Source organism: Anomalospiza imberbis, chromosome Z (genome assembly GCF_031753505.1).
Source record: "Anomalospiza imberbis isolate Cuckoo-Finch-1a 21T00152 chromosome Z, ASM3175350v1, whole genome shotgun sequence".
NCBI classification, from domain to species: domain Eukaryota; kingdom Metazoa; phylum Chordata; class Aves; order Passeriformes; family Viduidae; genus Anomalospiza; species Anomalospiza imberbis.
Genome location: NC_089721.1, coordinates 60,848,559 through 60,871,285, shown reverse-complemented (window position 1 = coordinate 60,871,285; position 22,727 = coordinate 60,848,559). Strand labels below are relative to the sequence as shown.

The following is a 22,727-nucleotide window of genomic DNA, read 5'->3' as shown; positions in this document are numbered from 1 at the left end:
TTTGTTTTTAGAAGACTGGAAGTAGTGATTTCCATTTTATGTGACTGCAAATTGTGTTTTTGCACATCTTGCAGTTTCAGAGCATCTGCCTAGGCCCTATCACTCTGCTGGCAATTTTGACATTTCTTCTAGAAGTGTTTCCTTTGGAAATAATAACTTCCAGTATAATACAGATTTCAGTGAACTTCAAGATATTTGAAAAATTAGTTCTGACAAGAGAATTTCTTCCACATAGACATGTTGCTGAGTCACAGCATCCAAATCTCATAAATGAGAAATTCTCTACTGTTCTATTATGAGCCAGATTTCTAGATGGGTCTTTATGCATGTCCTGTCACTGTAAGATCTGGAAAATGATCTAATCTGTGTGATAATTACTTATCAAAACTTCTATTAGAAACACAGCAAAGCTTTTCCCCCCATATTGTTTCCCATGCTGTGATGTATGAAATAGAGCAAGCCCAGTTAAGAAGCTGCCTTTTTGTGTCCCATCACATGTCCTAAAGCTCTAGCTTTGAAAAGATTATTTTGAATTAGCAATGGCTTAGCAAAAGTTTTGAGGAATTCTTGTTTTAGCACAGTACCATTTAAAAAGTATCAATTTCAAAAGGACATGCTGACAGTCTTCTAGAATTTTTTGTGTGTCTGTCCACAAAAACTAAGATGTGTGCCTATTCACAATGCCAAAGACTGATTAGAATGACAAATGAATTGTAATTGAACAGGAAGGTTTTCCTCTATTGTCTCTCTTTATTTCTCTTTTTGTTTTCCTGTTTTCAGAACATCTTAGAAATGTTTCAGAAAGAGAGAAATCAATTCTGCTAGTGAAAAAAGAGCTTTTAAGGGTCAAGACAGATGGAATTTTCTTTCCCAACCCCCTTAGAGAATATGTTTTTGGTTCTCTTTTAGAAATGTTATAAGTATCTTAATATTAGATGCCTTTTTAGGATGGAGATTAAGAGTTTGACCAAAATACCCATCTTTAGATGCTGGCTTGTTCTTTTATTCTCTGATGAAGAAATTGTTCTGAAGGTATGGAAAGAAGCAAATTAATTGATACAAGGGTAAGAGGGATTTTTTTTTTTTTTTTTTTTTTTTTTTTTTTGCATTTCACAATTGAAAGCATTTATCTGATATGCAGAGCGTTAGCATAGAAAAGTAGAATGGTCGAGCTGGTAGTTCATAAATTACAGCGGCTACAAAGGTGCTTCAAAATCTAATTAATGCTCTCTCTTCAATTTGTAAATTTCAGTTTATTCTGAGAATAGTTTTTCCAGTCTGGGTCCATATTTCCAAGGACAAAAGGAACTTCTTACAAAAAATATGTGTAATTTCATGCCTCTTTTATGTTGTTTTTCTTGGTGTGGCATTCTGATCTGCATTATCTGGGAAAATCAAAAAGCTGGCAACATACAAGAGTGGATTCTTCATTACTGGATTTTTAAAAATGTATTTAAATATCTTCTTCCCTTTCCTTTGAGTTCTGTCTAGAGCTGAATTACTTGTTGCAAAGGGAAAAGTGCTCACTTTGTACAGCTTAAAATCAGCATTGAAATGTTTCTTTAGTTTATTAGTGACACATATTTAACTGACAATTATATATTGATAATTAACTGCCAGTCACTGGACTATAGATGCAGCATCCATACCAGTTAAACAACAGGTCAACTTTTACTAATATTTGTGCTATTTTGTGTACCTCGTTTGGAAAAAAAAAAAATCTATCCCCAGTTTCCCAAACACATGGAGGTAACCTCTCCCTGTTTACTCACACCTCCTTTGCCAAATGCAGGCACTCAGGCTTTCTTCATGTATCTTGAGAGTGTCATAGGCAAGTGACTCAGGTGAAGCTGTAGATGATTCTGCATGGTTGTGTACATTTTCCAGCTCTTCCTTAAGTGAGTGATGGAGGGTGGAGGTCTGGATGTACCCATACCAGTTTAGTAACAGATTTTAATTGTTTGAATAAGCCATTTGACCTTTTTCATTTATGTTGTGGGAAAACAGGGAAGGTCTTTGCATGGTGACAACTTTCAGATCCCCACCTTACTTCTGTACCTCTCCATGAAGTGACACTGTTCTTACTAAGTACAGTTCAGCTGTCCCAGCTCTAGCAACTTCCTGTCCTGTCCATGACCATCAGTGCTGAGTTCTTACATTTTGACTGACTTAGGACAGGGTTGTCTTTCAGACAGAGCATGTATGGTTTGTTCTCAGATACTGAGTAAACATTAAGGAAGTACAGCTGGGCTGTTTCTGCTGGAGGAGTCCATCAAATTCTCCCCTTCAGTACTGACCTCTGTTCAGCTTGCTCTTGGTAACAGACAGTCATTTTTTTACTGCCTCAGTAGCAAGCAATACCGATGCTAGAATTCTAGGGGAGAGATGTGAAGGAAGCACAACTGTATAATTAGCTATGATATGTACTGCTGGCATAGATTTAAATGTCTTCCTTGGTTTTGTTTTTCCAAGTTTTGTGGTCACTAGAGCCTCAGTATTAAACTGGCTGAGTTCAGAGTGATGCTAGGGTTTTAATTTCCAGACAGGCATAAAGATCTAATGTAGCATACAAAAAAATAGCAGGCATATGGTTGAAATACAAAAATTGAATACCACTGAAATTCATTGGTGATGTAGATCACATTGGATACTAAATTTAAACTGTGCTAGCTAAATGAGGCAGGAGAAGAGAAATATATATGACAAAATGAATGCTTCCATCTGGAAATAGGAGAGAGGTTTGGAGAACTACTTTTTGCACGTCTTGGTGTGATTATGAGTAAATGAGACTTGCCCATGTTTCTGAGCCATTATTAAATTTTGGTAGACAATATGGTACATAATGACTAAAGCAGTAACTCTGTCTTGCTGAGTGTAGATTATAAGTGATGGCCTTTTGAATATGATAATAAAAATAGCCTTGTTCAGGGTAGCATATTCAATGAACGAGGCACTCTTCTTTCAAAGAATTATTGTAGAGTCCTTCAAGGCTTCATGGAAGTAGATCTGCAAAAATTCCAAGTGTTCAGTATGCAAAGCTGACAGGAACAGATACTATTTTTCATTAATCAGTTGCTATAGCTGATGAACATGGGGGGAAAAAATGAAGTGCCTGGGTGTGGAAGCTAACTTTTTGATTTTGAATCTAAGTAGGGGGAAAAAAAGGATGGGTTGAAAACAAATACCTTGATCTTAACACTTGGTTTTGCATTCTACACTTCATCTGTGTCTGAACCCTGAGTGCATCTCCTGTCTCAGAGTTTAGTTAGGAGACTTCAGTCCTTGATTGAGAGAGGAGCTGATGGGAGAAAAGCAGAGGGAGAGGCCTGACTCTTCTTTCCATTCTGGTTCTGCTTTATTAGTCTGATGTTTACTGCCTCTGCTTTATCCCAGCTGTGTAAGCAGGTAGGTGTGTGCCTGTCTTAAACTTTCTTGATCCTGCCCTGGACCTGGACCTGATGGTTGGGCTTTCTGGCCTAATCTTGGGCTTTCTGGCCTAATCTTATACTTTCTGTCCTAATCTTGAATTTGTCACTACAGACTTCCAGTCCCTGGGCTGCATCTAGCCCTGATCACGGTCTCTGGATCCAGCCCTGACCTGGACATGCCACTGATGAGTCCCATCTTACTGCTCTCACCTGCCTTGTTTTCACACTCATTTCCCAGCATACCTTCCTTTGCTGAACCAAAGGAAGTCCTTTTCTGCTCTCTGGCAGTTTGGATCTAAAAGACAAATTTCTTAAACAGTTGTAAATTAAATGGGAAAGCTATGTGTGATGTAATTTTTCTAGCATTTTAGCAAGGTTTTTGTGAATAGTAAGCAAAGGAAAAGGTTGCTCACACTGGTTGTGCAGTCTTCATGCTTGGAGTTTTTTGGAGATTGTCTGGATAAAGTGCTGTGTTATTAATGTGGAGCTGGGTAAACCCAATTTGTTTTCTAGTCTTGTTTAAGTAATTAAGGTCTTTGCTTGATTTATCACTTTGTGTGAATTGATGAAGTGAACAAAGTTTAAAATACTCCAGTATTGTCAAAAATAGATTAAATGAATACATTTGGTCAGAATACTACTTATTTTTCAGGATATTATTGCAAGCTTGAGAATCTCTTGATGAATTTTGCAATGAGCTTGAATAATTGATTATTTTCTCCTAAGCCCTGAGTTGTCCACATCTCATAACTCAGCAGTCATTTCCCAAAAGTGTGTTGTATCTTTATCATTACTATTTGTCCTTAAAATGCAGTAAGAATAGAAATAAATAACTTGGTTTTTTTTTCTCTTTAATAAACCAGCTCATAAAAAACTTATTTTGCTGTAAATGTTGCTAAAAATATTTTCATTTCCTTGTGTGAATGCTCATAAATGAACAAAAATTCTATCTATTTATTTATTAGTCTTGCAGGGTTTTGTTGCCATGCTTAGAGCAGTATATCTGCGGAATGAGAGAAAGAAAATACAGTTCCAGTTTCTGGTGGTTTTTATCACTGTAGGAAACCAGAATAGGTTTGTAAAGTTCGAATCATATCTAATTCGACTTGCCTTTTAGTAAAGAGATGGACTGAGTGACATTTTAAAGTGATTTTAACTTTTTCTTGTTATGATTTCAAAGCATTGTAGGATAATTGACATTGGAAAGGACTTCAACAGGCTCACAGTTCAGTCCCATTTTCAGAACAGTGTTAGCTGTGAGATCAAACTAGATGGCTCGGGGTCTTGAAACCTCCAGGGTTCATCCGGAGACAGCAGAACCTTTCTGGCCAACCTCTTCTGAAATACTACAGTGATATGTTAAAATAAAAGGAGGCTCTCAGAATTGTCAGTTATTTATTGTGTGGAGTGTTAGAATTTATAACTGTGAAAATTTAGTGTAAATACATGAATTTTTCTTGGAGAAAGATATTTAATGTGAAGAAAAATGCTTCTTACTACTCACCAGGGCTCTTCCAGTAGAACAGTGCCAGTAGTATCCATAAGGCTCAGCAGATTCACATTCGGAGTAAGGTGTTCAGGCACTTCACAGTGTGATTGGAGTTGTGTGTGGATCCAAAGTGTGCGTCCTTGTTCTACAGCTGTGTCACTTTAAACAAAGTCAAAGACAGATGGAGTGAGCCCTGTGGTGAAGGGACTCAGGGAGCTGAGGAGAAGGAGAACCTGTTCCTTCATCCAGGTTCCTTACTTGCCCTGACTACCTTCCATAGGGAAGTACATCTTTTTGCCTGCAGTGGTTCTGCAGGACCAGTGATGTGCACTGCAACACTGCATTTATTCTTGCTTCTTGTCATATACAATGGCAGGAGGAGTTGCCCCAAGGTGCCAAAGATCAACCATCTGTATGTGGATTAAACAGTGTAGAGACCTTTCAGCTCCTCATGACACGAGCAGGAAGGATCTCCTGATGTCTCAGCTTTTCTACTCTGTACGCATCATGCAGAGGAGAAGGGCAATGAAAAATAATTAGATGTGGTGGGCAAAAGACCTGCTGCTGTGAACAGGGACTGGAGGAAAAGAGGTCAGGTTCCCTCCCTACCTGTCCCTGTCAAACTCTAGCTTGTTGAGAAGTAGAGCCCTGCTCAGCGCTCAAAGTGCTACACTTACCTTTCTGCTCTTGCCATGACCTCAGTCTATACTGGTTAAACCTGAGGAGTAGCCTTATTTTACAGCTTTCTTTTACAGTCTCGTATTACAGGTTCTAGGGCACAGACACACTTGTTTTTTTAGCTGTTTATCATTAGTTGTGCTGTGCTTTGCTCCTGGCATTGCTGGACATTGCACTAGTAATTGATTACACTGGTGCAGTGATTTACTACAGTGGTGCATGATGAAAGTCAAAATGAGGAAGACTAACAGTCATAAGTGAAGATTTTTCTACTGTATGGTATCTTGGTAAAATCCATACCATACAGCTCTCTTACAGCTTCAGGCTTCCCCTACATTCTGGGGATATCTTCATGGTGAGTTTGGGGATGATGACTGCTCATAATGGGCTCTGAATGGTTCCATCAACACAGATGCTTTTTTTCTCTTGGATTTTAGAGCGGTCTCAGGATCAGGTTTTTTTTGCTGGTGCCTAGTTAGTTATGTACCTAAAAAAGCTGCCTATCTTTTGTGCTTCCCTGTGTGCTCTGGGCTTTGTGACAGAAGTGTGTATTTGATGATAACACTTTCTTGCTGGGGTAACTTGCAGTTCAAGAGTACTGCAGTCACTGAGGTGACCCGAGGTCAGGTTTGAGGGAAATGGGGAGCCACCACTCCTCATAGGCTCTGCTGGAACTGAGTCTAAGGCTATTGGTGGTGACAGTCCTTACATTAGTGTTGTTCTGGAATTCTGTAGGTGGAAAAAGAGGGTTTGATGGCTGTTAGAATATCAGTGCTGTAGAAACTGATCAGTTTCTCAAGGTACAGCAAGAATATCTGAGAGCTTTCTCACTAGTTTGAGGAAACCTATCCGTGACCTGTTAATTTAAGAAATATTCTGCCTTAATCTTAGGGTGTGTTTGTTACTTTAGGTATTTGGGTAAAGTTAAGTATTATTGGATTTTCAATGGAAAACATTTCCTTCCATTTTACATTGTTCCTTGTTATTTAGTGGGCCTGGTCACTGGAAAAGAAAACTAGGTAAAACATACCAAACTTTGACAGCTCTTGATACTTTAATTGCTGTATGTTCCTTCTGTTTTTCTCTTGATAGGTTTAAATGCCTTTTATTGATGATTCAGGCTATCTAGACTGATTTCTGGTCTATTTCAATGCAATCTTATGTGGTAGAGAGACTTGAGAAGGAGAAACCTCTCTAAATTTGCCTGTCTTAATCTATTTACATGCAGGAACTTGTGCCATGAGGCAGCCAGGTGGGCGATGTAATGTTCCATTACAGCTCTAAATTAGAGTCCTGCTGTCTCTAAGGGCAAGGAATATTTTAGGCAGCAGACCTAAAAAATCTTGTGTTTTAACCTTGTGTGGCAAAAAAATACTTATTTTTCATTAATGTGTCTGAAATCAGCAATTGGAGCTGTTTATTTTAATTTTTTTTAATGTAACTTATTAAACAATAGGCATGTTAATTTGCAGACAAAACTCCCAAAATAGCATGCTGTTTATGCCTGTAAATTTTAATTGTAAGCACTTGTCTGGTAAGCTGTTTTATTGAAATTCAGATGTAAAGAATATGGCTGTACTGTAAAGCAATTTAAACAATAAGTCCTTAATGGGTACAATAATTAATATGATTCTAATGTATTTGAAATATATTTTTGGAGGTATTTGTATATTTACTATTTTATCCCTATTTTCAGGGAAATTCAAATGGCATTGCTACTGTGGACATTTCAGCAGGTTTTGTGGGACTAGACAGCTATGTGGAGATACCAGCTATCTTCCTCACAGCATTTACAACATATGCGGGACCTTTCCTTTGGGCCATCCATCTGCTGTGTTACTTGAGTTCTGAAGTTAGCAGGTAATAATTTTTGAACTAAAGTAATGCTTCTCTATGCGCTGCAGTTATAAACACCAACTATAAAGTATATATATTTTCAAAGAAATTTGTGTTCACATAATCTTTTTCCCTGAAAGTTAGTTTTGTGTTAAAAACATGCATGTTACTTTTTTCAATAGAAGTTCACCTAACTCTTCCAATTCCATTTTATCTGCAGAAGTTTTTCTTCAGGAATATACTTGTATTTTTTACTAATTTTGTTTCTTAATGATTTCTCAGTTTGCTGTGCTAAATTACTTAAAATTTTATTATGTTTTTTTTAATGACAGCATGTTCTGCCTAAAAGCATTTTTTCTTGAAACTTTTTGAGACCTGAGAATGGCTTTTTAAAGTATTATAATAGAATTCAAACTTAACTAACATGATGTTCTTTGAATGTCCTTCTTTGACATAGTGACACGCAAAGTTTTATAAATAAAACACACTAATATTATTGTATGTTACTGGTTATTGCAGTCATTTGGAGCTAAAATATTTGTACTTTTCTGGGTATCTTGTGTAGTGGATGACTTAAAGTAAAATGAATTATTGCATTGGAATTTTAAGAAGACAGTTGTAAAATGCTAATGAAATTTAGGAGCATGCATATAAAATCCAGTTGGACTCTAAAATTGCTTTTAACTCATCATTGAGGGTATTTAAGCTGAGTGATACCATAAAAATAGGGGAGTTGTGATTTCCATATCGTATTATATCAATTCACAAATGCCAAAACTTCATGAATTTTCACAGAATTGACATTCGACAGTGATTAAATGCTTATCATCTCAGAGTCTTTTCTCTGTTATCTATTTTTTTTTTTTTTTGTGATTGTAAAAATATTGCAGTAGGCTTAGCAGGTGGGATTTTAGACAATATTTAGTTTATCACAACTTTTTGCCTTACTTGTCAACATCTGTAAACCTCTGACTCCCTTTTATCTACACAGTGTCATCTGGTCTCACCCTGTTAGTGATTTTTTTTTTTCTGGCTTCTCTCTTCTCCTTTTGCTTCTCTGTTTTGGTCTATGCCTACACTGTGTCCTTGTGTTGGTTCATTAGAGGTGTAAGGAGATGGGATCACCAAGTGAGGTTTTTGAGCCAGGATGGATCTGTTCTACCAGACTAAATTTGTACACAGTCCCTGTGTCCATTTTTCTGGATTAACAGGCTCCTTAACAGGTATTCAGAGTGATTAACCTTTGTTCACTGATTTGCCTGTCTGCTACATGGCTCTCTAAAGATGTCTAGCAGTCTCTACTTGGTTGCTGTGGATTTATGCAGACCAGTGGTGGGCCATTGTACCGATCTACTCATGCACTCATTAGTGTAAATTGAGATTCACTGTAGAACCTTACCTCTTAGTCTGGGGCCAACTACCCTGAAGTTGTCTTTGGTCTTAAATAGATTGATAAGGTCTAAGTACTGGTGTTTGAGTATGATACTTCTGAAAGACAGTCTTTTCTCTGATCATTCTAGTATTTTTTTGCTTCAGCAGGAGTATATGTGGAGTACACTAATTACTGATGTCTTGATTTGTGTAACCTCAGAAAGCCCTTTCTTGAATATTCCTTACTACCTGCTGACTTGACACCAGAGTTTTAACTCTTTTTCTAATGTTCCCCTGTTTAGTTTTAGTTACTACTTTGCTCAACCAATACATTTTTCCAGTAACCAAACTCTTAAAGTGTTCTACATTATTTCACTCTATTTTACAAAAGAGTGAACCTGTACATATAAAAAGTGTCCTGCACAGACTTTTCCTGCTCCTGCACAGACTCTCAGTTGTGTATTGTGTGCAGACTTGCTGAGGGGGCACTGCCCATCACCTAGTTCATTAGTGAAGACATTAAGCAGTACTGGCCCCTGTGTGACATCCTGTGCTTGATCACTGGTGACTGGACTTCAGATGGAATTTCTGCAGCATCTCAATAGTTTATCAGTTCACCTGAATGTCCATTTTTCCTAGCCTGCACTGCATCAGTTCGCTTGTGGAGATGTGATGAGAGACATTAAAAGCTTACTTGTGAGATGAAAGTGCATTAGATACATGTAGCCCATATATATTTTGTTGGTATGATAAGGTGGGATAGAAGATAAGGAGGTTTTCAGATAGTGCATTTGCTGTGGAAATGTAGTTGGAAGTCCTTAAATAATTTGCTTTCATTTGAATAAACTCGTGAAACTATAAGATATTCTCCTCGTATAGAAAGATAAATGTGTTTCTAAAATAATTAAGTGGCATGTGATAGACACTAACATGGATATTACTGCCACTTTTAATCGTTCAGGCTCTCCTGAGAAACTTGGCAGCATAAATGTGAAGGGATTTTCACAGACAGAAATAGAAAGAACGCTTTAGTTTCAGTCTCCATGGAAACTGTGCAATAACTCTTGAAACTATTTTTGAGATGGAGAGTACTGATTAAACTGATGTCTGAACTTAACCAAATGTTCTGTGTGTGACTTGCATAAATTCCTGCGAGTACCTGGTTCATATAAAAGGTAGTTTTTACAGTGACCACTCTGTTGCTCTGATCTGAATTAGAACTTTGGGGTTTTGGGTCCTTAAACTAGAAAAGGATCATGCTGTTGGATAATTTGACCTATTTTATATGACCTCACTGTGCAGTACACTCCAGATGGATCAGTTTCCGAGCTCCTACCCAAACAAAATTGTCATGTGGGTGATGTTCACAGTGTTGTATAATTACCACTCTTCAGTTAGGCATTGTGATAGTTTTCAGATTACCAGCACATTGAAATCCGTGTTTTAGTTGCTTTAGTTAGTTAGGTGTCAGGGTGGGTGTTTCCTAGCACTAGAAGCCTGCATGCCTATTAGTTTTTGTTCCTCAGATATCAGCGGTTTTAATAATGCTTTTGCATTAGCAAATGGCTTTAAGATAACAAAAATGGATGTATGCCCAACAGGAGGGTGTTAATAGTTGCATAACTTTAATGTTATGCCTTGACTTTCTTAATGTAGAGCTCTGGCACAGCAAACTTAAATTTTGCTGTGAATTCTTTTATGATGCTGATCTAAACAGAATTAGGAAGGTGCGCTAGCTAAAGGAATGTCAGCAGTTCGTGTCAGCTTTTGCCATCTTCAGCCTAATGTGTTGGATTGATTGAGTCCCCTGTCTTGGTTTGAAAAGACAGGTGTCTGCTAAGGAAGGCGGGAGCCTCTCTTGAAATGGAAAATGTAAACCCCCTCCCTTGGCATTATAATAATTTTGAAATTAAGGGGATCTAAGGCAAAGATATGGGAATAGAAATAACAGTTCTTTATTAGGAAAAATAAAAATGCAGTAATACAAAACAACACTGACAGAGTCAGAATACAACCTGACACCCTGCTGGTCAGGGTGTTGGTAGCAGTCCAATTGGAATGGTGGCTGCAGAGGCAGATGTGGTGCTGTTGGAGCAGTGATCCTGTAGAAGGGTGCAGTTTTCCTCTGAAGATCCAGTGGTGGTGTAGATGGGCCTGGTCTTCCTCTGAGAATCCAGTGGAGAAGAAAGCTGCTCCTCTGGGAATCCAGTGGGAAAAGGCTGCCTGTGGTGTTCTAGATCTCAGATTATATCCCGGTAGGAATGCTTGGCTCCTCCCCCTGGGTGGAGCATCTCACAGTGGGATGATGTAATTTTATCAGTCATGCTGTGGCACTCAGTGGCCATTAACAGAAGATATCTCCTGAAGGGTGGATGAGTCATGGAAGAGATAAAAAAATTGCCCCACCTGGTTTTAACAGATGGCCCAATTAACAGAAGAAACTGGCTCACCTCTAACAGATGGTAATAGAATACACACCCCCATTTGTAATCTAAGACAGCCCTGTTCACTACCCATGTTAATGCATTAAAAACTTTTCCTTCTGATGTAAGGTGGACGTGCAGTGAGTGCTTCAATATTCCTTTTTTTTGAGTCCTGGGTAGAAAGTGTGTCTGTCAAGACAAAGGACAGTCCAAACATTTTCCACTGAACCCTTAAGTATTTTATACAAGTAGTTTTTAATTCTTCTGTTTAAATCCATTCTGTCTTACTTAGTTTAGCAAAACCTAAAAAAGAAAAAGGTGCAAGCTGAAAAAATGTTGGCATCTAAGAGTATATGCTGCTGCATTCTCTAAAATTGTAATACTTGTTATCTGTTATATTGTAGCAGTCTCATTCTCTAAATAAATAAAAAGAAATACAGAGGTTATCTACTTGTTTGTTGATATGCATGGAAATCTGAAAGTGATTGGCTAAAACTGGGCTGGGGGTTTATTGCCACAAGCTGGAAGGGTATTCTGCTCACTTATGTTTTTCCTGAGATGCTGTCATTGTAGAGATGGCTGAAGATTTCTCTTGGACTTTGTTACTGCTCTGTGATGGATACCTTTTCATTCATTCATTTTTCATGTTGTCAAGACAGTGACTTTTCCTATGAGGCTTCTTCCAGGCAGCCATGATTCTCAGTATTGAAAAGTATTTTCTAATTGGAAAGTGATCCAGCAAAGTAGGGTTGCTTCTGTTATAAACAAATAACAAGTTACTTCAAATCCATTTGCAAAATAAATATCATCCTTTTGCTCCATGAATCAGTTTTAGGAGCTGAAGCACTTTCTATGTAAGTATTAAGGAAAATTGTGTGCACAGAATTTATGAATACACAGATTTGGGGTAGGTTAGATTATTTTTGCTTTCTATAGATAAAATTAGGTATCTGAATAGATTTAGAACTTAAAAAATTATGATTCAATTTTTGGTAGAGTTAATGTATTCAGCATGAGATTTGCTTTCCAGTTATGACTGATGACTAATTGAGAACTTGTCCTCCAGTGTGCTAGCTACTGCCTAAATCATTGAGACTTATTCACTTGGCTTTTAAATGGTCTTACTGATGCTCCTTATTGCAATTGCTATGAGATTTGTTCTCATCAACAGAACTGCAGTCTTAGGTAGAGACACTTTGAGTAATACCAGCTATACTTTTTAATTGAAATAGTCTACTGCTTTTTCTTTGTGGGTAATATTAAATTGAAAGGGTTCTGAAAATACTTTTTATTTCTGCCCAAGCTCTTATTTGAGGTTGTCATGGTTACATTGTCTTCTTCCTCTTGTTCTTCTGATTTTCATGAGACTTTTTCTCAAGAGCACATAACTGAGTTGACAGTTCTCATTGCATCTTTAGACCTGCAACTACCTACAGTGCACGTATGTTGTACCACTTTGCTGTACAAAAGGGTGCAGTATTTGTTCTTTATTTTTGTTTGGAACTTCCATGTTGTGAGACAGTATTTTTCTGCCATCCTGTATGGTTAGATTTCCCAAAGTTGCTTACACAAAAGAGTTCATTAAATGTTGATACATGCAAAGCTTATTGAATATATTAAGACAATCAGTATTAACCATGTTGGACATGAGTAACCTAGGGGAAGTTTTGTGTTCCAATGGTAAGCATGCAGAGTATCCTCAGAGAATAATGACAGTCTAGTAAGAAACTGTTAGCAGGATTCTAAAAGGACTTGAAAAGCTGAAAAGATAATAATGAAAGCTTGATTAAGTTTTGTGTCTGTAAATAAACTTATGGCAGTCCTTCCTGTTGTTACTGATCTGGAACTTAACAGAGGAAAACGAACTTTCCTCAAAGTTGCAGGATAATAGGTGGTCATGCAGTATGTTATTTTCAAAAAACACATCATTCTGCAATAAGCAGAATTTTAGTAAGCTTGTATGAAAGGGATTAGGTTTTTCTACACTGCCATGTAAGAAAATTTTGATTTGTCCTGCTCATAGTAGATGAAGAACTGTGAAGCTTGGTGCTGCAATAAAATGAAGTTTCATTTTCCCATGTGCCTTTCTGCTGTCTCTGACTCACTGTCCTTCATTATATCTTGCTTGCTGTCTCTCCTCTCACTCCTTTGTATCCCTTTCTTTAGCTTGTTTGGTATCTTCCCTATCTCTCTCTTGTTATCTACTTGCCACCACCACACCACCCCACCCCAAACTTCCCTTCTCTCTTGGACACACTTTGCACCTGTTTTTCATATTTTTTCTCACTTGCATGTGCATCACATCTCTCCCTCTCACAGTTGCATCAAGATAAGGCTGCTACATGCAGACTGAGGAGAGAGACCAAGATGGAAAGCATAGAATTACAAGAGTAAATATTTATTTATGCATATGAGGTGTCCCAGTCAAACTGAGGCACCTGGATGTGGTTTAACACCTCTGTTCATTCTTCTCTCTCCCTGTGTCAGTCTCTCTCTCTTTGTCTGGTACTACATCTGTCTTCTCTCTGCCCCCCTCCCTCTTGCCTTCCTACCCTGTCAGACACTTACCCTTCTTGTGCACGTTACCTGTCTCTCATGGCTGTGCTTTCATCACCCCTTGTGTTTGGGTTTCCCTCCTCTTTTACATGCAGACTTTACCCACTTGCCGCATGTGTTTGGTTCCTGCCTCTTGTGCATGTGCTTCCTGTCCTGGCTATGCTTACCTCTCTCCCATGGGCTTCCCCACTGTCATGCTTTCCTCCTCAGCCCCTTGCAAGCATGCTTCTTCCTGTTTCATGCTTCTGCATGAGCTTTCCTCCTCACACACTTCCTCACTCACACATCATGGCTCACTGACTCCCCATCATGGCTTTCCCCCTTCTCTCATACTCCCTTTTTCCATCTCCCAATCATGCTCACTCCTTCTCACATATGTGTTCCTCCTGCTCTATGTGCTCTTTACATCTTCTCTCACACACTTCTCCCCTTCTCTCACATACCTTTCTCCCTCGCTCTAGCCTGTTTCCCTCACCTTTATGCTCTTCCCCTGGCTGGCACACTTATCTCCTCTTTTGAGTGGTCCCATCTTGCAGCTCCCCCCTTGCATGCTTCCCCCTCTCACGCATGCAACTCTCATTGCTCATGCACTTTATCCCTCTTGCAAGCATGCAAATGTTCTCCCTCTCTCATTTGAATATGCTTTGTTTTTCTCTTACTTTCTTGTGCATGTTTGGTCTCTTGTGTTTTTCTCTTGTGCATCCTTATGTCTCTTGTTTTTCCTTTTTGTGTCTTCCTTTCCCTTTTGTAGCTTTTCTCCTTTATTGCATGCTTTCCCACGTCTCACAGATTTTCCAGCTCTCACATGCACTCAAATACTTTAAAATGCAAATTGCTTGCACTCTCCTTCTCTGTCCCATGTTAAATCTTTTACCTGGGTCCTCATCTTCTCCCCTCCCCTTCTTCTTTCACATGCAGTTTTCTCTAGGACTTCCGTCCCTCACATTCCTTTGTCTCTTTGTCTTTTACTTTCTCCTTTGTATGCTTTCCAGTCTCTTGACAGACATACTTTCTTACATGCACCATGCCTCTCTTAAGCTTGCAGTGTCTCACTTGTGCTTTCTTCTTCCCACTTGTTCTCTGTCCTTTCCATCTCTATAGTTTTTCTTCTAAATCTGTAGAGCTTCCTTCAGCCATACTCTGCTTTTGGCTTGTCTTGAACCTCCCTCCCTCTTAGATTTGCATTTCCTCTCTCCTGGGAATTTCCTATCTGTCTTTCAAGCTTTCTTGAGTCCTTCCCAAAACAGAGTGGCTTCCCCTCCTCCCTCCCCTCTGTCATTATCTCCAGTTGTTCCTCTCCTCTTCCTCTTCTCTGTTGTTCCTTTCCCAGATCTCTTCCCCCTCTCACTGTGAAGCTTCTTCTCTCTTTATCTCTGCACCCACATTTCCCTCTCTCTGATAGGCTTTGCCTTTTTCTCATGTGCTTTGCCTGCCCTCATCTGTATCTTTATCAGTGATCTGTACAGGGGGATCAAGTCACAACACCAAGTTAGGTAGAAGTGTTGATCTGCTGGAGGACAGGAAGGCCCTGGAGAAGGATCTGGACAGGCTGGATCTATTGGTCAAGGCCAGTGGTATGATACTCAAAAACACCAAGTGTCAGGTCCTACCCTTGGATCACAACAACCTACAGGCTGGAGGCAGAATGGTTGGAAAGCTTCCTGGTGGAAAAGGACTGCAGGGGTACTGGTTGGCAGCAGCTGAACATCAAGTGCCCAGGTTGGCCAAAATCACCAATGGCATCATGGCCTGTATGAGCAATAATGTGGCCAGCAGGACCAGGACAGTGGTTGTCCCCCTGTACTTGGCACTGGTGAGGCCACACCTTGAATTCTTTGTCCAGTTCTGGGCCTCTCACTACTGGAAGGATATTGAGGGGCTGGAGCATATTCAGAGAGGGCAATGGAGATGGTGAAGGGTCTGGAGCACAAGTCCTGTGAGGAGCAGCTTAGAGAATGGGATTATTTAGCCTGGAGAAAGGAGGCTCCTTACAATTACCAGAAAGATGTTTTAACTAGGTGGGGGTCAGTCTCTACTCCCAAGTAGCAAGTCATAGGACAGAAGGAAGTAGCCTCATGCTGGGCTAGGGGAAGTTTAGATTGGATGTTAAGAAAAACTTGCTTCACTGAAATGATTGTCAAGCATTGGAACAGGCTACCCAGGGAAGTAGCTGGGTCACCATCCCTAGAGATATTTAGATATGCAGATATGGCACTTTGGGACATGGTTTAGGTGTGGACTTGACAGTGCTGGGTTCATGGTTCTACTCAAAGATCTTAAAAGTCTTTTCCAACCTAAATGATTCTGTATGTTTTTTGCATGAATGTTCCCTCTCATGCTTTCCCTGCTCTCCAGTGCTTGCTTTCTCCTGTGTGTTTTGCCTCTCCTGCCTTTCGCCTGAATATTGTGCTGTGCCTCTCTCATGTGCCTTTTTTTTTCTTGTAACCCTGAACTTCCCTTTCTTATTCTGTCACTTTGTTCTTGTGCTTTGACCTTTGCTTCCACTTGCATGTTTCTTCTTGCACTCATTTTCCCTCCCTTGTACACTTCACCTCTTACATATGTTTCATTCCCTTCTGCATGTTGTCATCTTTATACACGTTGCCTTCTCTCACATACTTTGTCTTTCATGTGAGCTTTATCTGTCACATGATTTGCTGTTCCCTCATTTGTGCTTTATCTCTTGTGTCATGTGCTTTGCCTTTCTCTCTTTTTCTTGCTTTCTTGCCTTCTTTCTTTCTCGCTCTCCTCAATGTTTTGTGCTCATGCTTTGCCTCTTGTGCATGTGCACTTTGCCTCTTGTGTGTGTGCTTTGCCACTCTGTTTCCTGCATATACATTTTGTGGCTTTGTCTTTTGTACTTTGCAGTCAACTTAGACATTTTTCTCTCCAAGTCTCTCTTATAGTGTCTAACATTCTTCTCTGTCATGCATTTCCATCTTTCAGTTTTTCTCTCCTTGCACTTTGTCTCATGACAGCTTTCTGTCTCTCACTATCCCCCTTGTGTCACTTGCTGTCTCATTCTTTGCATCAGTGTACTTCTCTCTTCTGCTCACTATCCCGCCTTCTCAGTCACAGCCTCCAACCATTCCTCTCCCTCCTGAACTTTCCATTTCACTCTACATGTCTTTTTGCCTCCCTCTTCCCTATCAATCCATGTCTCTTTGGCCTCTGTCCTCTTCCTTCATCTCTTCTGCTCTGTCTCCTATCTTTCTGCCTCCATGAGATAGGCTTTTCCTCTCTCATTTGTATCTCTGTTTTGCAGCTTTTCTTGTCTTCCAAAAAATGTTTTGCCTCTCACTCACTTCACTTCTTGCATATGTTTTTTCCCATGCTTGCTTTTTTACATTCTCCCTTGCTTTGCCTGTTTCACTTTCTCCATTCCTCATGCGCTTTCCTACCTCTTTGACACATTCTCGCATGCACTTTTCCGCTCCTTCATGCTTTCACCCCCTCACTTGTTTCCCTACACTGCCTGCTGTTTCTTGCTCTTGGCATCCCACTGCCTTCCTTTCTCCATCCATCTGTCTCTTGGGCTTTTTCTTTGTCTTAGATATGTTTTATCTCCCTCCCCTCCTCACAAATTACGTCCCAGTCTCACTTTTCTTCTCTTTGTGTAGCTTCTGCCTTTATCTCTGCTTGTCTTAGGCTTTCTCTGGACTCTGCTCTGCCTTCCACTTGTCTCTATCCTTCCCTGTTTTCCCTCTTAGCAGTGTGCTTTTTTCAGTCAATTCCCTTTTACCTCTCAACTTTTGCCTCCCTCTTGGCCATGTTCTTCCCTTCCCAAAGAAACTGTCTCCTTCTTGTGGATGTGCTTTCTCTTCCATTTTGATTAGCCTTCTCTTTCACAGACCCCTCCCCTCTCCTACAACCTTAAGCACATCTGCTTTCTCTAACACAGATTACCTCTTACACGCATGTTGCTTCTCTCTTGGTTTGCTTTTCCCTGATGTTTTTGTGAATGTTCATGCTCTTGTACGTTTAGTTTGTGTTTTTCTATGTTACTCACTTTTTCTCCGTGCTGTCATACCATTGACTTCTCTTTCTCTTGCTCTCACTTTCCCTTTGTATTTTTCTCTCTTCTGTCTCCAAATTCTCCTTCTTTCTCTGTGTGCTTTCCTTGTCTCTCTGATGGGTTTTTACTCTTCCTCTTAACATGTTCCTGCTTTTGCAGTTTTTCTCTTACTTGCACTTTCACACTTGTGCTTTCTTGTTTTTGTGCTATTCCTTACTGTCTATTGCTGTCCCTCTCTCATATTTCCCTTTGTTCTCTCTTTCCCTTTCATCTTTCACTTTCCCCTTCACACATCCATGCCCTACTGACCTTGTTTTGCTTGATTGTCTGTCTTCAACTGCCTTGTCCCCCTGCCTTGTTATAACTCTCTCTCAAACTGTCTTTGCCTGTGACTCACATGCCACTTCATCACTGAGAATTTTCTGCTTTCTTGTGCACACTTTCATGCCTGTGACTTCTTGTTTGTCCTCTGTTCACTATTTCATTCTCGATTGCTGACTTCTTCCCTCTCTTGCTTACTCTCTCCTGAGCTTTCCATTTGTATCAGACATGTTTTCCCTCTTTCAGATATGCTTTGCCGTTCTATTTGACTTACTTTCCCACTCTCTGGTAAGCTTTCCCGCTTGATTGTGCTTTTCTTCTCTGTCTTGTTTTCCTCATCTCCCTGATGCACGCCCACTCACTAGCACTCCCTCTAGCATGCTTATTTTCTTATGGTTTCCCGTGTTCTTCCTGTCTTGCATGTTTTCTCTCTTCCATGCACACATTCCTTCCTTCCTTCCATAGCTCACCTTTCCTTGTACTTTCACCTTTCTCCCTTTTTCACCTTTCCCCCTCTTCTGCTGTACCTCTCCCTGACACACATTCCCTTTACATCACTTTACCTCATAGATGGTTCACTTCTGTCTCATGTTACCTGACTTTATGAATGTTGTGTCATTGTGGTATGTACGTGTGTGTATCCCTATGCACTTTTCTTCTCTTGACCCCCTACCCTTCACTTGTCTTCTCTCTTGGAGACACTCTTTCCCCCACCACATCTTGCCTGGTTTTTGCATTTGTATTTCTTGCTCTGCTTCACTTTCCCTCTCCCTCTTTTGCTCTGCTGATCAGTCTTATGTTTTTCCCATCCCTTGCATACTTTTCCATTTCTGAAACATGTTCTTTATTGCCCTCATTTATACTCTTAGTCTCTCTTTCTCATGCCTTCCCCTCTCTTTGGTTCATTATCCCTCCTTTACTGCACAGCATGCCCCCCACTGTCCCTGTGTCTCTTGGATGCATTGTCACTTTCTTGCACATGCTTCAACACTCTTTTTTGCTTTGCTTTGGTATCTCATGTGCTTCGATTCTGTTGTATGTTCCTTTTCCTCTTGTGTTTCCTTCTCACTCTTTTGCATTTTCATTCTCGATATTGCATTCTTAGCCTTTTCCTCATGTTGCATGCTTTCTCCCTATTACACAATTTCCCTATCTCCTGCTTTCAGTTTTCTTTTTGCTCTTGCTGCCTGTGCTTTGTAATTTTCCTCCCTTTCTTTCATGAGCCCTTCCTAAGCTTTGCTCTCCACATACCTGTCTTGCTTCCCCCTTTCACCCATTCTCTTCCATTCTCCCCCACACTGTTCTCTCTCTCCAGCTTGATTTATTTTCCTTTCATTCTTAATTTTTTCTCATTAACCCCCTCTTTTGCTCTCTCTATGTCTCTGGCTTACCTTTCACCTGTATAATCTTTCCCCTGGGATATTTTCTCTCTCATTCCCATACTTTCCCAAAGTTATCTACTTACTTCTCTTTTAGCTTTCCCACTTTCAGGTGCTTTTTTTTTTGGTCACATCTCTCTGTAGTTTCCCAGCCTTGCATGTGTTTCTTCTTTCTCTTGCCTTTTCTTATTCCTCTCTCTTCCTCTCCCTAACATGCTTTCTATTACACAATCCCTTTCTCTCCTGCTAGTACCTTTCCTCCCTCATGCTTTGTCTCTTGTGCTTCCCCACCTTCTTTCATGCTATCCCTCTCTCCCCTTCTTTCTCTCACCTTCCCCTTTCAATCTCTTGGTTTTTTTTCTTCCCCTCTCTTCCCCCTCACTCTCTCCCTCCTCCGATCTTCCCATTTCCCTACTCTATGTCTCTCTTTACCCTCCTTTTACTCTATCTAAATGTTTTCCCTGTCACATTCACTCTCTCACATGGTCTTCCTTATTTACTTTCTTTGCCTCTCTCACACTGCTTCTGACGTGTCCTTTGTCCCTCTGTCACATGCTTTGCCACTCTTGAGTGTTGTTACTTTCTTTTGCACTTCCCTCTTCCCAGTCTTTCTTCTCTGTGTCATTCTTTCCTCCCCTTTGGGTGCGTTTCCATCTCAGACACAATTTTCTGTTTTTATGTGTGCACTTTCCCTCTTGCTCATACTTTCCCTACCCCTGTTGCTTGCTATCTCTTCTCATTCCCATGCCATTCAGGCATGCTTTTCCTCCCTATGTGCTTGTTCTCCCCTTCCATCACAGATTTCTCTCAAAGGGAGCTGAGCAGGTGGTCCCCTTCCTCTTAGCAGCCATTCAGGTGCAGGGAAGGGCTTCCTTTGGCCATCGGAGGTGCAGAGGTGCAATTAAAAGAAGGCTCTAGTGAGCATGGTGAACAGGGTTGTGGCACGTGTTTGAGGGAGCAGCATGGCAGTTTGCACAGGCAGGGTTGCAGTCATCCTCCTGTTAGTGGGGTTTTTATTTTGTGTTGGGGGTTGGCTGGTTGGTTGGTTAGTTTTGGGTTTTTTCTCAGTAATGGTCTCCAAACAATGCCATAGCTAGTAAAAGTGTGCCAACCCAAACAGAACCCCCCAAGCAGGACTCATCTGTCCAGACCCTTTCCTGTAAGGAGTGTTTAAGCCTGTCAGTAGTACCAGAGGATGGTGTAGAAGATGCCTGCCTGCAGTGTGAACAGGTGAATGATCTCCTCTGTCTGGTGGCCAAGCTTAAGGAGGAAGTCAAAAGACTAAGGAGTATTAGGGAAAGTGAAAGGGAAATATTGTGGAGTTTCACCCTTCCATCCCTGAGAGAAGCCCACCAGGAGCCAGAGGACACACGTGCCTCCTACAATCAAGCAGAAGGAGGAGACCTAGTACATGAAGGAAAATGGAAATGGATCCCTACTTGGGGACTTAGTAAAAATTCTTGCTGACCCGCATCACCTGCCCAGGTGCCACTTCATAATAGGTGTGAGGTCTGGATCCAGAAGGTAAGCCAGATGATATTGCAGAAAATAATCTGCCCAGAGAGCCTCTAAATGACACTTAATCTGTCAGATGAATCACTACCTCCAGCATTAAAAAGAAAAGAAAGGTAGTCATAGTAGGTGAATCCCTTCTGAGGGGAATAGAGGGCCCCGTATATTGACTAAACCCATCCTGCAGGGAGGTTTCCTGCCTCCCTGGGGCCTGGGTATGAAATATCACCAGGAGACTTTCTGGGCTGATTCAGCCCTCTGATGATTACCCTCTGCTGATAATCCAGGCTGGCAGTGATGCGATTGAAAAGAGGAGTGTCAGGGCAATTAAAAGGGACTTCAGGGCTTTGGGTCGAGTGGTTGATGGGGCAGGAGCACAGGCTGTGTTCTGCTCAGTCCCTTCAGTGGCAGGGACAAATGATGAAAGGAACAATAGAACCTACACTATCACCAAGTGGGCTGGTGCCATCAGCAGAATTTTGGGTTCTTTGATCATAGGGCAGCTTTTACAGCACATGGCCTACTAGAGTCAGATGGGCTCCATCTATCTGTTAAGGACAAGAGGATTCTAGCCCATGAATTGGTGGGACTCATTTAGAGGGCTTTAAACTAGGTTCAAAGGGGGAAGGAGATGCAACTAGGCTTTCCAGAAACAAGCCCATGGGTGGTAGGCCTGAGAGAGGTGAAGTCAGCATCCCAGTTGAAGTGCATGTACACTAATATATGCAGCATGGGTAACAAACAAGGGGAGCTGGAAAACATGGTACAGCAGGAAAGCTATGACTTTTTTGCCATCACAGAAATGTGGTGGGATGACTCACATAACTGGAGTGCTTCACTGGATGGCAACAAGCTCTTCAGAAGAGACAGGAAAGGGAGAAAAAGTGGAAGAGGGTGGCTCTGTATATTAGGAGGGCTCTTGACACCACAGAACTTGATATTAATATGGTTGAGTGCCTATGGTTAAGAATCAAGGGAAAGGCCAACAAGGCTGACATCCTGGTGAGAGTCTGTTATAGACCACCTAACCAGGATGAAGAGGTGGATGAACTATTCTATAAACAGCTGGAAAATATTCCACAATTACCAGCCCTTGTTCTTGTAGGAGCCTTTAACCTGCCAGATACATGCTGGGAACTCAGCACAGGAGAGAAGAGGCAGTCTAGGAGATTCATAGAGTGTGTGTAGAACAACTTGTCTCAGCTGGTGAGCAAGCCTACCAGGGGAGGGACAATGCTAGACCTGCTGTTTGCAAACAGAGAAGGGCTGGTGGGAGATGTGGTGGTTGGGGGCCATTTGAGATACAGTGGTCATGCAATAATAGAATTCTCAATAATTGGTGAAACAAGGAGGGGCACCAACAAAACTTCCACACTGGACTTCCAGAGGGCAGACTTTGGCCTATTCAAGAGACTTAGTCATAGAGTTCCTTGGGAAGCAGCCCTTAAAAACAAAGGGGTCCAGGATGGATGGGCATGCTTCAAAACAGAAATCTTGAAGGCACAGGAGCAGGCTGTCCCTGTGTGCCAAAAGATGAGCCATCGGGGAAGACAACCAGCCTGGGTGAGCAAAGAACTTCTGAAGGAGCTGAGGAAAAGAAAGAGGGTGTATCACCTCTGGAAGGAGGGTCAGGTGTCTCAGGAAGTGTTTAAGGAAGTCATGTAGGGAAAAAATCAGAGAGCCAAAAGCCCAGTTAGAAATCAATCTGTCCATCAGTGA

The 22,727-nt window shown here is 40.8% G+C and overlaps 1 protein-coding gene across 6 annotated transcripts in view; it reads left to right on the top strand.

The window, feature by feature from the left end:
• PIGG (phosphatidylinositol glycan anchor biosynthesis class G (EMM blood group)) overlaps positions 1 to 22,727 on the top strand; it is an 80,021-nt gene that overhangs the window by 42,803 nt on the left and 14,491 nt on the right. For 5 of the 6 annotated variants that reach the window (XR_010994418.1, XM_068176288.1, XM_068176292.1 and 2 more), the window contains one exon: positions 7,292 to 7,455. Coding sequence is in view for 4 of the 6 variants with exons in the window: in XM_068176288.1 (XP_068032389.1) it covers positions 7,292 to 7,455 (164 nt within the window). In the remaining 2 variants the exon portion in view is untranslated. Of the gene's footprint in view, positions 1 to 7,291; positions 7,456 to 22,727 lie in introns of those variants that run through there. The other variant, XM_068176290.1, reaches the window with a different exon arrangement.